This window comes from Pristiophorus japonicus, chromosome 17 (genome assembly GCF_044704955.1).
Source record: "Pristiophorus japonicus isolate sPriJap1 chromosome 17, sPriJap1.hap1, whole genome shotgun sequence".
In the NCBI taxonomy this organism is placed as follows: domain Eukaryota; kingdom Metazoa; phylum Chordata; class Chondrichthyes; family Pristiophoridae; genus Pristiophorus; species Pristiophorus japonicus.
In genome coordinates this window covers 48180496-48195064 of record NC_091993.1, presented here as the reverse complement: position 1 = coordinate 48195064, position 14569 = coordinate 48180496, and the positions used below count along the sequence as shown (strand labels likewise).

General features: G+C 47.1%; 1 protein-coding gene across 1 annotated transcript in view; it reads right to left on the bottom strand.

Annotated features, from left to right (window-relative positions):
- Positions 1-14569, bottom strand: part of aldh1a3 (aldehyde dehydrogenase 1 family, member A3) — a 560210-nt gene that overhangs the window by 406043 nt on the left and 139598 nt on the right. Inside the window, exons 4-5 of the mRNA XM_070859361.1 lie at positions 5055-5184; positions 940-1001 (exon numbers count right to left, since the gene is read on the bottom strand). Coding sequence (XP_070715462.1) covers positions 940-1001; positions 5055-5184 — 192 coding nt within the window. The remainder of the gene's footprint in view (positions 1-939; positions 1002-5054; positions 5185-14569) is intronic.

Here is a 14569-nt window from a genome sequence, read left to right as displayed (position 1 = left end):
GTACCAACCATACCTGTACTGTACCAACCATACCTGTGTAGTACCTACCATACCTGTACTGTACCAACCATACCTGTGCTGTACCTACCATACCTGTACTGTACCAACCATACCTGTGTAGTACCTACCATACCTGTACTGTACCTACCATAGCTGTGCTGTACCTACCATACCTGTACTGCACCAACCATACCTTTACTGTACCGACCATACCTGTGCTGTACCAACCATACCTGTACTGTACCGACCATACCTGTACTGTACCGACCATACCTGTACTGTACCTACCATACCTGTACTGTAACAACCATACCTGTGTAGTACCTACCATACTTGTACTGTACCAACCATACCTGTGCTGTACCAACCATACCTGTACTGTACCTACCATACCTGTGCTGTACCAACCATACTTGTACTGTACCAACCATACCTGTGCTGTACCAACCATACCTGTGCTGTACCTACCATACCTGTACTGTACCTACCATACCTGTGTAGTACCTACCATACCTGTGCTGTACCTACCATACCTGTACTGTACCAACCACATCTGTGTTGTATCTACCATACCTGTACTGTACCTACCATACCTGTACTGTACCAACCATACCTGTACTGTACCTATCATACCTGTGCTGTACCATCCCCGATGGAATGGATTGCACAGCAAATGGAACACAGCTCCAGAGAGATAGCAGCATTTAATTAAAAGTTACAGGTTCTGGAGTTTTGCTTGATTACATTTTGAGGATTAAGGAATATTTATGCAGGATTCTCATGCAGTAATTTAACTGATTACACTTGGACTTTCCTATGTTAAATTAGCTTGCTTATAAAAACTTGCTGCATTTAAGCTTGTTTTCTTTCCATTTAAGCATTGTAAAAATAAAGATAAAAGTGTTTGCATCACTCAATGAGTTTCTCAGTCCAACTCACTGGAGTAATCTGTCCACACACACCAATCGGCTCATGTCTTGTAAACATCACAAAATCGTCATCTGCCAATAGAACAGAGAAACATTAATAGTCGACAAATGCAATTCAGGGTTTATTTCTGTAATGTTAATATTTATTCAGTATAATCTCAGTGATATGTACAAACATCTAGATTTGTGCATGCTACTTAATAAGGTTTTAAGAGCTGGATTTCCCGGACCTTTGCGGTCGGGGTTTTGTGCCGGCCCGGTGTGAAAGGTGGCGGTGAGACCTCCAGCGCCCCACCGCGATCCTCCAGTCGGGTTTTGTGGCGGCACTGAGCTGTGCCGGGTGTGGAACGCCTCTGGTTACGACACCGACGGGAGTTTGGCCTTTTCCCCTACCCGTCCACCCAGAAGTGCGCCTGCACTGACCGCCAGGGAAATTAGAGCGGTAAGGCATAGCCGGCGGCAGAGAGGGTGGTAATGTACTCCGAAGGTAAGTGCGAGTGTTTGTTCTTTTAATTATTTTAGCGATTTGTGTTGTGGTGGCGTAGGCAATGTTTTGGGAATGTTTTTGTGTTTTTTAAGGTCCCCCTCCCCCGCCCTCTCTCGGAGCGCACACGGCCCAGTTCTTTAGTCCCCAAGTTTCCCACCCTTGCGCCACGAATGGTGTACAACGCCTCCCTTCGCGCTGCCCCCCTGACGCAGGGCCCAGACGCCCAAACTTCCTTACAAAGGCACAAACTATTCCCGGCCGCTAACTTTCCCACCCAGTGTCCGTATTCACCCCGAAATCAGAAAGGCCTAAAATCCAGGCCATATGTTCCTTGTAAAATGGTGATATTTTATAATAGCAGGTGATAGGGAATCATTGACCAGCGCGGTCATTCTGTAGGGCGGCATTAAAACATATCATTTCCGATATTAAAACACCCCCAGAGAAATCTGTCAGAGGGTATGGTAAGGATCGTGGGATGAGGGTTCCTCAACACGGGCAGTGACGGGTGGATGGGAACAGTCTGCTCCAGCTCTGTACATCTCTGCGTTCCTGTGTGAGCTGCACCATTGCAAACCTTACCTACAAATCACTGGACGAGTCATTCAGTGCATGTCCTGAGATACCCTAGTGTGTGTAATCTAGTCACGTAATTTAACCCTTGGAATCCGGGTATCATTCTGGTAAACCTACGTTGCGCTCCCTCCAAGGCCAATATCTCCTTCCTAAGGTGTGGTGCCCAGAACTGCTCACAGTGCTCCAGGTGTGGTCCAACCAGGGCTTTGTACAGCTGCAGCATAACTTCTACCCCCTTGTATTCTATTCCTCTAGATATAAAGGCCAGCATTCCATTAGCCTTTTGATTATTTTCCTACCTCTCCATGACATTTTAATTTATTGGTAGGCTTAATCTCAGGGATCAGCCTCGTGAACCTTCGTTGCACTCCCACAAGGCAAGTATATTCTTTCTTAGGTAAGTAAGTAAGTACTCCAGGTGCGGTCTCACCAAGGCCCTATATAATTGTAGTAAGACTCCAATCCATTGTAATAAAGGTCAACATTCCATTTGCTCTCTTAATTGCTTGCTGTACCTGCATGTTAACTTTCAGTGATTGGTGTACAAAGACATCCAGGTCCCTCCGAATACCAACATTTCCCAATCTCTCACCATTTAAAAAATATTGTTGCACTATTTTTCTTATCAAAGTGGATAACTTCACATTTCTCTACATTATATTTCATCTGCCATGTTCTTGCACACTCACTCAACCTGTCGATATCCCTTTTCAGCCTCTTTGTGTCCTTCTCATACCTTGCTTTTCCACCTAGCATTGTATCGTCAGCAAACTTGGATACATTACACTTGGGCCCGTCATTGATATAGATTGTGAATAGCTTGGGCCCAAGCACCAATCCTTGTGGCACCCCACTAGTTCCAGCCTGCTAATATATTACCCCTCATGGTCTACAGGGTTGTAGTAATACCCGCCCTCCTGTATGGCTCAGAGACATGGACCATGCACAGCAGACACCTCAAGTTACTGGAGAAATACCACCAACGATGCCTCCACAAGATCCTACAAATCAACTGGGAGGACAGACGCACCAAGATTAGTGTCCTCATCCAGGCCAACAACCCCAGCATTGAAGCACTGACCACACTTGATCAGCTCCGCTGGACAGGCTACATATTCCACATGCCAGACACGAGACTCCCAAAGCAAGCGCTCTACTCGGAACTCCTTCATGGCAAACGAGCCAAAAGTGGACAGAGGAAATTTACAAGGACACCCTCAAAGCTTCCCTGATAAAGTGCAACATCCCCACTGACACCTGGGCGTCCCTGGCCAAAGACCGCCCTAAGTGGAGGAAGTGTATCCGGGAGGGCGCTGAGCATCTCAAGTCTCGTCGCCGAGAGCATGCAGAAATCAAACGCAAGCAGTGGAAAGAGCATGTGGCAAACCTGTCCCACCCACTCCTTCCCTCAACGCCTGTATGTCTCACCCGTGACAGAGACTGTGACTCTCGTATTGGACTGTTCAACCACCTAAGGACTCATTCTAAGAGTGGAAGCAAGTCTTCCTCGATTCTGAGGGACTGCCTATGATGATTACCCCCAATCCCATGAGCCCTAATTTGGTATAATAACCTCTTGTGCAGCACCTTGTCGAATGCTTTCTGAAAATCCAAATACACCACATCCACTGGTTTTCCCTTAATACCCTGTTAGTTACAACCTCAAAAAACTCTAACAGATTTGTCAAACATGATTTCTCTTTCATGAATCTGTGAAAAAAATCATACTATGATTGGGCTCTGCCAATCGATGATTTTTTAAGTCCCCTGTTACAACGTCCCTAATAATAGAATCTAGCATTTTCCCAACTACTGGTGTCAGGCTAACTGGTCTGTAGTACCCCGTTTTGAAATTGAATTAAATAAATCTGGTATTTGGTTGAGCACCAGATAAAGACCATGAAAGCAGGGAACTGCATCCCGATCTGGTCTGGCCTACATGTGACTCCAGTCCGATATTATGTAGTTGACACTTGATGTCCTCAGGGAACCAGGGATGGGAAACAAATGCACCCTGGTATTGCCCACATCACAAGAACAAATATTAAAGGACCAGAGGGAATGGAATTAAGAGTTGGAGAGGGGGCTGGTGGGAAAGCTAGAGTCATTCTTTTCCAACGGAATCGGGTAAGGATAGAGATGTTTGGGACAGGTAATCTCCGTCAATTATGACTCATACCTAACATTATACACTTCACCTCACCCTCACACTGCTGCGATGTGGATAGTGTGAAGATCAGGAAATGATGAGCGATGTCCTTATTGGTGATCAAAACCTTGCAAGTGATGCCACTAAATTAAAATGTCATGGAGAGGTAGAAAATTAATCAAAAGGCTAATGGCATGCTGGTCTTTATATCGAGAGGACTAGAATCTAAGGGGGTAGAAGTTATGCTGCAGCTATACAAACCTTGGTTAGACCACACACTGGGAGCAGTTCTGGGCACACACCATAGGCAGGATGTATTGGCCTTGGAGGGAGCGCAGCGTAGGTTTACCAGAATGATACCAAGAGTTAAAATACAAGACAAGGTTACACAAAATAGCGTTGTATTCCCTGGAATTTAGAAAAGTAAGGGGGGGAGCTGATTGAAGTTTTCAGGATATTAAGGGGAATTGTTAGGGTAGATAGAGAGAGACTATTCCCGCTAGTGGGGGAACCTAAGGCTAGGGGACACCACCTAAAAATTAGAGCCAGGCCTTTCAGGAGCAAAGTTAGGAAACAGTTCTTCACACAAAAGAGCGGTAGAAGTTTGGAACTCTTTCGCAAATGGCAGTTGATGCTCGGTCAGTTGTCCATTTTAAATCTGAGATTGATATATCTGTTAACCAAAGGTGTTGAGGGATATAGGGCAAAGGTGGGTATTTGGAGTTCGGTCACAGATCAGCCATGATCTCATTGAATGGCAGAATGGGCTCGAGGAGCTCCTGTCCCGATGTTGCTAAGTTCCTAAGGTAATGTTGAAGGGTCATGGTGAGTGTGCATGGGGAAGTTAACAAATGTTACTTCTCTAACCAGTGGAATTCTATAATAAATGGTGCAATGTACATGACACACTTACCCACTGGTATACTTTTCCCGTGAATTTTATCCGCCCAGCCAGCATAGTAGCGTAGTGTCCTTATACAGCCCTCTAAGTCAATGGCAAATGACTGCAGAAAGGGTTTTCCTGTGTCCATAGTCTCCAGTGTCTGACAAGATCAAATAATAGTGGATTAAGAACACTTTGAGCTATAAATCGGTTAGCCCTAAAAAACGGGCACGGGGACGGCAACGTGCAATTATCACGCAAGTGGAATGTAGGCAGCACGCCAACTTTGTGCTGCCTGCTCATTATAATGATTTCTGCATGCAGCCAGCAATCCCCGCACTGTTCATTAGCTGCAAGCATCATCAAGGGCCCAATATTGTTAGTAACTTGAACTTCTTAAAGCTCATCTGCACCTCTTAAAGGGAAGGTGCATTGTGGCTGCAACAGGAGCTGGGAGTCATTGTGTAACTGATCTGACCTGGGAGGAGAATGGCTGACCATGGGAGAGGAGGCCCTAGTTTTTCGGACGCTGCACTGAAGGTCTTGCTGTAGGGGGGGTGGAAAGGAGGAGAGATGTCCTGTATCACAGGGGGTGGGTGTAGGGGACAGGAGGTTCTCCAGACACACAATTAGAAGTCAGATAGCCACGGAGGTCAAAGCCAGGTGTGCAGTCGCAAGGGCCTGGATGCAGTGTCAGAAGAAGTTTAATGATCTCACACGGTGGTCAAGGTCAGTGACTGACACATCCTGCCAACTGCACCACCAGCCTCAGCCCCTGCTCAATAAACCACACCCCCATCACTCATCTTCCAACAATCTCCACCAGTCAGGACTCATACCAAACATTATACACTTCACCTCACCCTCACACTGCCGCATCTCACAGCTTGCACACACTGCCACAGAAACATGACTGAAAGAGGGGCAGGTTTGGCAGCTCAACATTCCTAGCTACAGGATTTTTAGACCAGATAGAGAGGGGGGGTTAAAAGGGTGGGGGCTAGGGGGGGGGGGGCGTTGTGGTACTGATTAAAGAAAATATTACAGCGGTGAGGAGGGATGATATGTTAGAGGGATCATCAAATGAGGCCATATGGGTCGAACTGAAAAATAAAAAAGGGGCGATCACACTGCTGGGAGTGTATTATAGACCCCCAAACAGAGGGAGGGAGATAGAGGAACATAGAAACATAGAAACATAGAAAATAGGTGCAGGAGCAGGCCATTCAGCCCTTCTAGCCTGCACCGCCATTCAATGAGTTCATGGCTGAACATGAAACTTCAGTACCCCCTTCCTGCTTTCTCGCCATAACCCTTGATCCCCCGAGTAGTAAGGACTTCATCTAACTCCCTTTTGAATATATTTAGTGAATTGGCCTCAACTACTTTCTGTGGTAGAGAATTCCACAGGTTCACCACTCTCTGGGTGAAGAAGTTTCTCCTCATCTCGGTCCTAAATGGCTTACCCCTTATCCTCAGACTGTGACCCCTGGTTCTGGACCTCCCCAACATTGGGAACATTCTTTCTGCATCTAACCTGTCTAAACCCGTCAGAATTTTAAACGTTTCTATGAGGTCCCCTCTCATTCTTCTGAACTCCAGTGAATACAAGCCCAATTGATCCAATCTTTCTTGATATGTCGGCAAATTGCTGTGAAGTCCAAAAACCATAGGGTAGTAATAGTAGGGGATTTTAACTATCCAAATATTGATTGGGACAAATTTAGTGTGAAGGGAATAGAGGGTGCTCAATTCTTGAACTGCATTCAAGAAAACTTTTTTAGCCAGTATGTAGCAAGCCCAACCCGAGAGGGGGCGATCTTGGATTTAGTTTTGAGGAATGAAGCTGGGCAGGTTGAAGGGGTATTATTGGAAAACACTTGGGTGCCAGTGACCATAATTCAGTCAGATTCAAGCTGGTTATGGATAAGGACAAGAATAGGCCTGGAATAAAAGTTCCAAATTGGGGAAAAGCTAATTTTGCTAAGTTAAGGAGTGATTTGGCTCTAGTGAACTGGAAACAGCTACTTGTGTGTAAATCAGTGTCGGAACAGTGGGAGGCATTCAAGGAGGAGATCCGGAAGGCTCAGGCCAAACATGTGTCCTTAAAGAAAAAGGCTGGGGAAAATAATTTTAGAGCCCCTTGGATGTCTAGGGACTTACAGGGGAGAATTAAGAAAAAAAGGGACACTTATGTCATATATTAACGACTAAATAATATAGAATCTTTAGAGGAATATAAAAAGTTAAGAGGCAAAATTAAAAAGGATATTAGGAATGATAAGAGAGAGCAGGAGAAATTCTTGGTCAGTAAAATTAAAGAAAACCCAAAGATGTTCTTTAAATATATTAAGAGTAAGAGGGTAACTAAAGAAAAGGTAGGGCCTATTAGAGACCATGAGGGTAATCTTTGGGTGGAGGCGGAAGATGTTGGTAGGGTTCTTAACGAATACTTTGCATCTGTTTTCACAAAGGAAAGGGGCAATGCAGATATTGCTATCGAGGAGGAGTGTGATATTTGGATGAAATAAATATAGTGAGAGAGGAAATATTAAGGGGTTTAGCAGCTTTGAAAGTAGATAAGTCCCCAGGCCTGAATGAAATGCATTCCAGGCTGTTGAGCGAAGTAAAAGAGGAAATAGAAGAGGCCTTGACCATCATTTTCCAATCCTCTTTGGATCTGGGCATGGTGCCAGAGGATTGGAGGACTGCTAATGTAGTATCCTTGTTCAAGAAGGGAAAAAAGAATAGGCCGAGTAATTACAGGCCTGTCAGCCTAACCTCAGTGGTGGGAAAATTATTGGGAAAAAATCCTGAAAGACAGGATAAATCTGCATTTGGATAGGCAAGGATTAATTAGGGACAGTCAGCACGGATTTGTTAAGGGAAGATCGTGTTTGACTAACCTGATTGAATTTTTTGAGGAGATAACCAAGAGGGTCAATGAGGGTAGTGCATACGATGTAGTATATATGGACTTCAGCAAAGCTTTTGATAAGGTCCCACATGGTAGATTGGTCATGAAGGTTAAAACCCATGGGATCCAGGGCAAAGTGTCAAGTTAGATCCAAAATTGGCTTGGAGGTAGGATGGTTGATGGATGTTTTTGTGACTGGAAGGATGTTTCCAGTGGAGTTCCGCAGGGCTCAGTACTGGGTCCTTTGCTTTTTGTGGTATATATCAACGATTTAGAAATGAATATAGGGAGTATGATTAAGAAGTTTGCAGGTGACCTTAAAAGTGGCTGTGTGGTTAATAATGAAGAGGAAAGTTATGGGCTGCAGGAGGATATCAATCTAATGGTCAGGTGGGCAGAGCAGTGGCAAATGGAATTTAATTCAGAGAAGTGTGAGGTGATGCACTTTGGGAGGGCTAATAAGGAAAGGGTATACACATTAAGCGGTAGGCCACTTAATAGTGTAGATGAACAAAGGGACCTTGGAGTGCTTGTCCACAGATCCCTGAAAGTAGCAGGCCAGGTGGATAAGGTGGTTAAGAAGGCATACGGAATGCTTGCCTTTATTGGCCGAGGCATAGAATATAAGGGCAGGGAAGTTATGCTTAAATTGTATAATACTTTGGTTAGGCCACAGCTGGAGTATTGTGTGTAGTTCTGTTGCCGTATTATAGGAAGGACACGATTGCACTAGAGAGGGTGCAGAGGAGATTTACTAGGATGTTGCCTGGAGTGGAGAATCTTAGTTATGAGGACAGATTGGATAGGCTGGGTTTGTTCTCATTGGAACAGAGGAGGTTAAGAGAAGACCTCATTGAGGTGTACAAAATATTGAGAGCCTGGACATAGTGGATAGTGAGGGTCTATTTCCATTGGTGGAGGGGTCTATTACGAGGGGACATAGTTTTAAGGTGGCTGGTGGAAGATTTAGAGAGGATTTGAGGGGGGGCTTCTTTACGCAGAGGGTTGTGGGGATCTGGAACTCGCTGCCTGGAAGAGTGGTGGATGCAAAAACCCTCACCACTTTTAAGAGATGCTTGGATAGGCACTTGAAGTGCCGTAACCTGCAGGGTTACAGATCTCGAACTGGTAATTGGGATTAGACTGGATGACCTTTTGTTGGACGGAGCAAATATAATGGTAAGTACTGCAGGGAATAGAATACGGCCAGGATGATCTCCTGGAGTAGTTTCGATCGCCTGGATGGGTCGGAGAGGAATTTTCCCAGATTTTTTCTCCCTAAATTGGCCTGGGTTTTTATCTGGTTTTTGCCTCTTCTAGTTGGGGTGGAGTGTAGAATGTTTTAGTATGTCGCAGTTGTGTGGGGCGGACTGGTTGGGCTGGGTGCTCTTTGCCTTTCCGTCATTGTTCATTGTTCATAGGTTTATATGTAACCTTTAGGGCTGCTGACCGAGGGCCGTGCGGCTCCTTGTCGGCCGACGTGGACACGATGGGCCGCAATGGCCTCCTTTCTATGTTTCTATGTTTCTATCACCCAAACAGATCGCACGTCACTCACTGCCACACTCCCGTCACTCTCGCAGGAGAAAGTGGTGCACAAACGGAGGCAATAGGAAGTGAGCAGTTGGGAGGGGCGGGGGGAGAGACGCTGCTGTGTGTGCAAACCCCATGGAGGAGATGGTGCTGGCCATTGTGGGAAGGGCCATTGCTAAGGCCGTGGCTAACGGCGGGGCTGAAGCCACTGACGATGATTTAATGCTCACAACTAATACTCCTTCTAGTAAGGAGGAGGAACTGAGGGAAATCCTTATTAGTCGGGAAATTGTGTTGGGGAAATTGATGGGATAGAAAGCCGATAAATCTCCAGGGCCTGATGGACTGCATCCCAGAGTACTTAAGGAGGTGGCCTTGGAAATAGCGGATGCATTGACAGTCATTTTCCAACATTCCATTGACTCTGAATCAGTTCCTATCGAGTGGAGGATAGCCAATGTAACCCCACTTTTTAAAAAAGAGGGAGAGAGAAAACAGGGAATTATAGCCTGACATCGGTAGTGGGTAAGATGATGGAATCAATTATTAAGGATGTCATAGCAGCGCACTTGGAAAGAGGTGACATGATAGGTCCAAGTCAGCATGGATTTGTGAAAGGGAAATCATGCTTGACAAATCTTCTGGAATTTTTTAAGGATGTTTCCAGTAGAGTGGACAAGGGAGAACCATTTGATGTGGTATATTTGGACTTTCAGAAGGCTTTCGACAAGGTTCCACACAAGAGATTAATGTGCAAAGTTAAAGCACATGGGATTGGGGGTAGTGTGCTGACATGGATTGAGAAATGGTTGTCAGACAGGAAGCAAAGAGTAGGAGTAAATGGGTACTTTTCAGAATGGCAGGCGGTGAGTAATGGGGTATCGCAAGGTTCTGTGCTGGGGCCCCAGCTGTTTACACTGTATATTAATGATTTAGACGAGGGGATTAATGTAGTATCTCCAAATTTGCGGATGACACTAAGTTAGGTGGCAGTGTGAGCTGCGAGGAGGATGCTATGAGGCTGCAGAGCGACTTGGATAGGTTAGGTGAGTGGGCAAATGCATGGCAGATGAAGTATAATGTGGATAAATGTGAGGTTGTCCACTTTGTTGGTAAAAACAGAGAGACAGACTATTATCTGAATGGTGACAGATTAGGAAAAGGGGAGGTGCAACGAGACCTGGGTGTCATGGTACATCAGTCATTGAAGGTTGGCATGCAGGTACAGCAGGCGGTTAAGAAAGCAAATGGCATGTTGGCCTTCATAGCGAGGGGATTTGAGTATAGGGGCAGGGAGGTGTTGCTACAGTTGTACAGGGCCTTGGTGAGGCCACACCTGGAGTATTGTGTACAGTTTTGGTCTCCTAACCTGAGGAAGGACATTCTTGTTATTGAGGGAGTGCAGCAAAGGTTCACCAGACTGATTCCTGGGATGGCGGGACTGACCTATCAAGAATGACTAAACCAACTGGGCTTGTATTCACTGGAATTCAGAAGAATGAGAGGGGACCTCATAGAAACGTTTAAAATTCTGATGGGTTTAGACAGGTTAGGTGCAGGAAGAATGTTCACAATGTTGGGGAAGTCCAGAACCAGGGGTCACAGTCTAAGGATAAGGGGTAAGCCATTTACGACCGAGATGAGGAGAAACTTCTTCACCCAGAGAGTGGTGAACCTGTGGAATTCTCTACCACAGAAAGTTGTTGAGGCCAATTTACTAAATATATTCAAAAAGGAGTTAGATGTAGTCCTTACTACTCGGGGGATCAAGGGGTATGACAAGAAAGCAGGAATGGGGTACTGAAGTTGCATGTTCAGCCATGAACTCATTGAATGGCAGTGCAGGCTAGAAGGGCCGAATGTTTCTATGTTTCTCACATTCCACTTCTCCCTCATCGTGCAATCGCTTCTGACTGAGAAGCAGCAAATGGTGTACCCACGCACTTCTTACTTTCTCCTCTCCCTCCACCACAACCCAACCCTTGTCCCTTTTTCGTTTCAGAGAACCAAGAACTGCAACTTGCCCAGGCAGTGTGGAAGAGCAGGAAGACAGTGATTTCACAGTCACAGAGACTGACACTGCGAGTAATTTAGAGGTCAGCATCTCAGCGGGATGTCCACGTGGTGAGACACTGGACATGTGCACGGCAGCCAGGGCAAGTGCAGCTCACTTCAGCACAAGGTCGAACACGCGTTCTGCTGCCGCGGACTCAGATGAGGACTTTGATGGGCCAGGCTACAGAAGAAAGCCGCTGGGTGAACACACCCAAACACTTGGTGCACTGGAAAGCCTGGCAGAAAGCCCGTGCTCCATGTCAGGGAACATGGAGGAGTCTAGCATCACTTGGCACAGAGCCTTGTGCAGAGCTTGGAGCCCAGCCTTTCCAGCATGGTCACCTCCATCAACGCACTGGTGGAACCCACCAGGATGCAGCGTCTGACGGGCGATGTCTCAGCTACCACCAAAGGTCTGAGTGCTGCACTGGAAGCTCAGGCTGCTGCCATTATGGCTCTGGATACCAGTGTTCAAAGGGGCTTCCAGGGGTCACAGCAGGCCATCCATCTACATCCCCAACTGATGAGTAGGGTCCCTGAGGCACCGCCCTGGGGGAGTGGCAGTGGCTCCACGGAGCACGGACCTGCTGCCCTCTCTCAGGATGACAGCATTCCTGCTCCCACCCCTGCCTCTCCAGCCAGTGCCCTTGCTGTTGCCTGTCAGCCAGCCAGCCCAGACTGCTGCTGCCTATGGGGAGATGGTGCAGTCTGAAGCCGGGCCCTCTAGGCCCAGGGCTGCTTGAGGTCATCCTGCAAGGCCCTCTGCAGTCTCCTCCACTGAATGTCAGCAGCCTTCCACCAGCCCTGCTGCAGCCACTGGGGTGGCACTGCGTAGGAGCACTGGGACAGGTAAGAGGCACTAAGGGAATGCACAAGGATGATTACTTTATTTTTGTATGCAATACGACATGGCTTAATTGATACATTTGGATTGGCATGTATATTTTTTATTTTTGCATTGTGACGAAGAGGACGATGTAATGGGCCATGTTTGAGGAAAGGCAAGGAGTGTGGAACTGTTGGCGAATGGGGAATTGGGGTTGAGGTTACTAGTATCGCACTTGAGTTAATTGTTCGCGTGCAGCCCGGGCAGAAAGGTGCTGTCTCGGTTGTAGCCTCCCTTTCTCTTCCTCCTCTTCCTCCACCTCCTCCTCCATCCCTTCCTCGTGCTCCTGCTCCTCAGCTTCTCGCCTGACACATGGGGGTAAGGGCTGATCACTCACGATGGCCAGTTTGTGCAGCACGCAGTGCACCACCACAAGTGTTGAGACCGGCTCAGCCGAGTATTCCGGAAAGGTCCAGGCAGAGGAACTGTTGCTTCAGGACGCCAATGATCTGCTCTGCTAGATTTCATGTGGCAGAATGGCCGTCATTGTGAGCCTGCTGTGCACACGTGCGTGGGTTGCGAACCGGAGCCATGAGCCATGTCATCAGCAGATAGCATTTCTCGCCCAGTAGCCAAACTTTGCTTTGCCGTGGTGTTTGAAATAAAGCAGGCACAGAGGACTGCCACAGAATGAATGCATCGTGACTGATGCTAGGATCCTGGTCAGTGACCTGCATGATGCACTGTCTGTGGTCACACACCGGCTGTATGTTGAGGGAGTGAAATCCCGTTAGGTTCAGGTGCATGGCACAGTTGACATGATGTGCATGCAAAGCCAAGTGCCTGCAGTCAATGGCACCCTGCACCATGGGGAAGCCTGCAATCCTTGCAAACCCTTTGCTCGCCCCACCTCCTTCTCTCTGGCAAGAGGGAATGAAATGAAGTTACCTCTCTCTGCATCGAGAGCCTCAGTGAACTCCCTTATGCAGCAGTGCACTGCAAAGTGTGAGATATTGCTTATATCTCCAACACCAGCCTGGAAGAAGCCAGATGCTTGAAAGTTCATGGCCATGGTCACCTTGACTGCCACGGGCAATGCGGTCCTTGCTCTGCTCTGAGGCTGGAGTTGTGACTGCAGCAGTTGGCAGATTTCAGTGACGACCTCCTTAGTGAACCGCAGACATCTCAAACATTGGTCATTGCTGAAGTTCAGGGAGGAGAACCTGAACTTCAGACCCTGGGCAGACGTGGCCTGCTGCTGGGAGCCCCTCTCCCCCTCCTCCCTCTTCCAGCAGCTTGTCCTGCTACACGTGGCCTCTCCTCATTCTCCCAGTCAGGCTCAATTCGCAGAGGAAGGGTTACTAAGCCAACCATGTCTGGAATCAACTGATTTGTGCACAAGCCTTTACATTACAAAAATTACTTCAGCACCAGCCAGTCCATTCCCTGCAGACTACTGAAAGTTTACAGTATGGGAAAGCACCCATACAGAACTAAACACTGTAGTCCACTCTCTGCAGACTACTGAAAGTTTACAGTATGGGAAAGCACCCATATAGAACTAAACTCTGTAGAATTGCAGCAACAGCCAGAAGAAATAATCCAGCAACTAACCTGTAAGTAGTTGCAGATCCCTTTAGATAGTTGGTGGGGGGGTTTTCATGCTGTTGAACATGTGTTCAACTGTGCGAGGTTAAGAGAGGTTGATCGACCTGAGTCCTGCCTCTCTTCCGCAGTTACATCTGAGCCAGGATGTCCCTGGAGATGGAGCACGTGGTGTCCACCGGTATGCTCGTGGCCTTCCGTGAGAGGTGGGCGCCGGAGGGACTGGAGTGCATCATCACCCCCGGCAACCAAATTTTAATTTGAACCCCATGTAAAAAGTTAATTTGTTTAAGTTTGACGGTTTTAGTGCCCCCCTCCTTTTAGCCAGGGGCACTTGTATAATTTGTGTTTCTGGTGCCTTCAAAAAAACAAGGGGGCACTTGATTTAATGTTTAGGTGTTACAGATACAACTCAAAAGAGTTGATAGGCCTGAGGTCCAAAATGGCAGCGCTGCGTCAAATCAGAAAGGTTGCCATAGGCCTTATTCACTCAGTAGTACTCAGGCACTGTCTGCAGTTACGTCCTTGGGCCTGTGAGCACAAAGACCGAGAGGTGGGGCTGGACAAACATCCTTCAGGAGGAGTAGCTGCCCATCAGCTAATCACAGG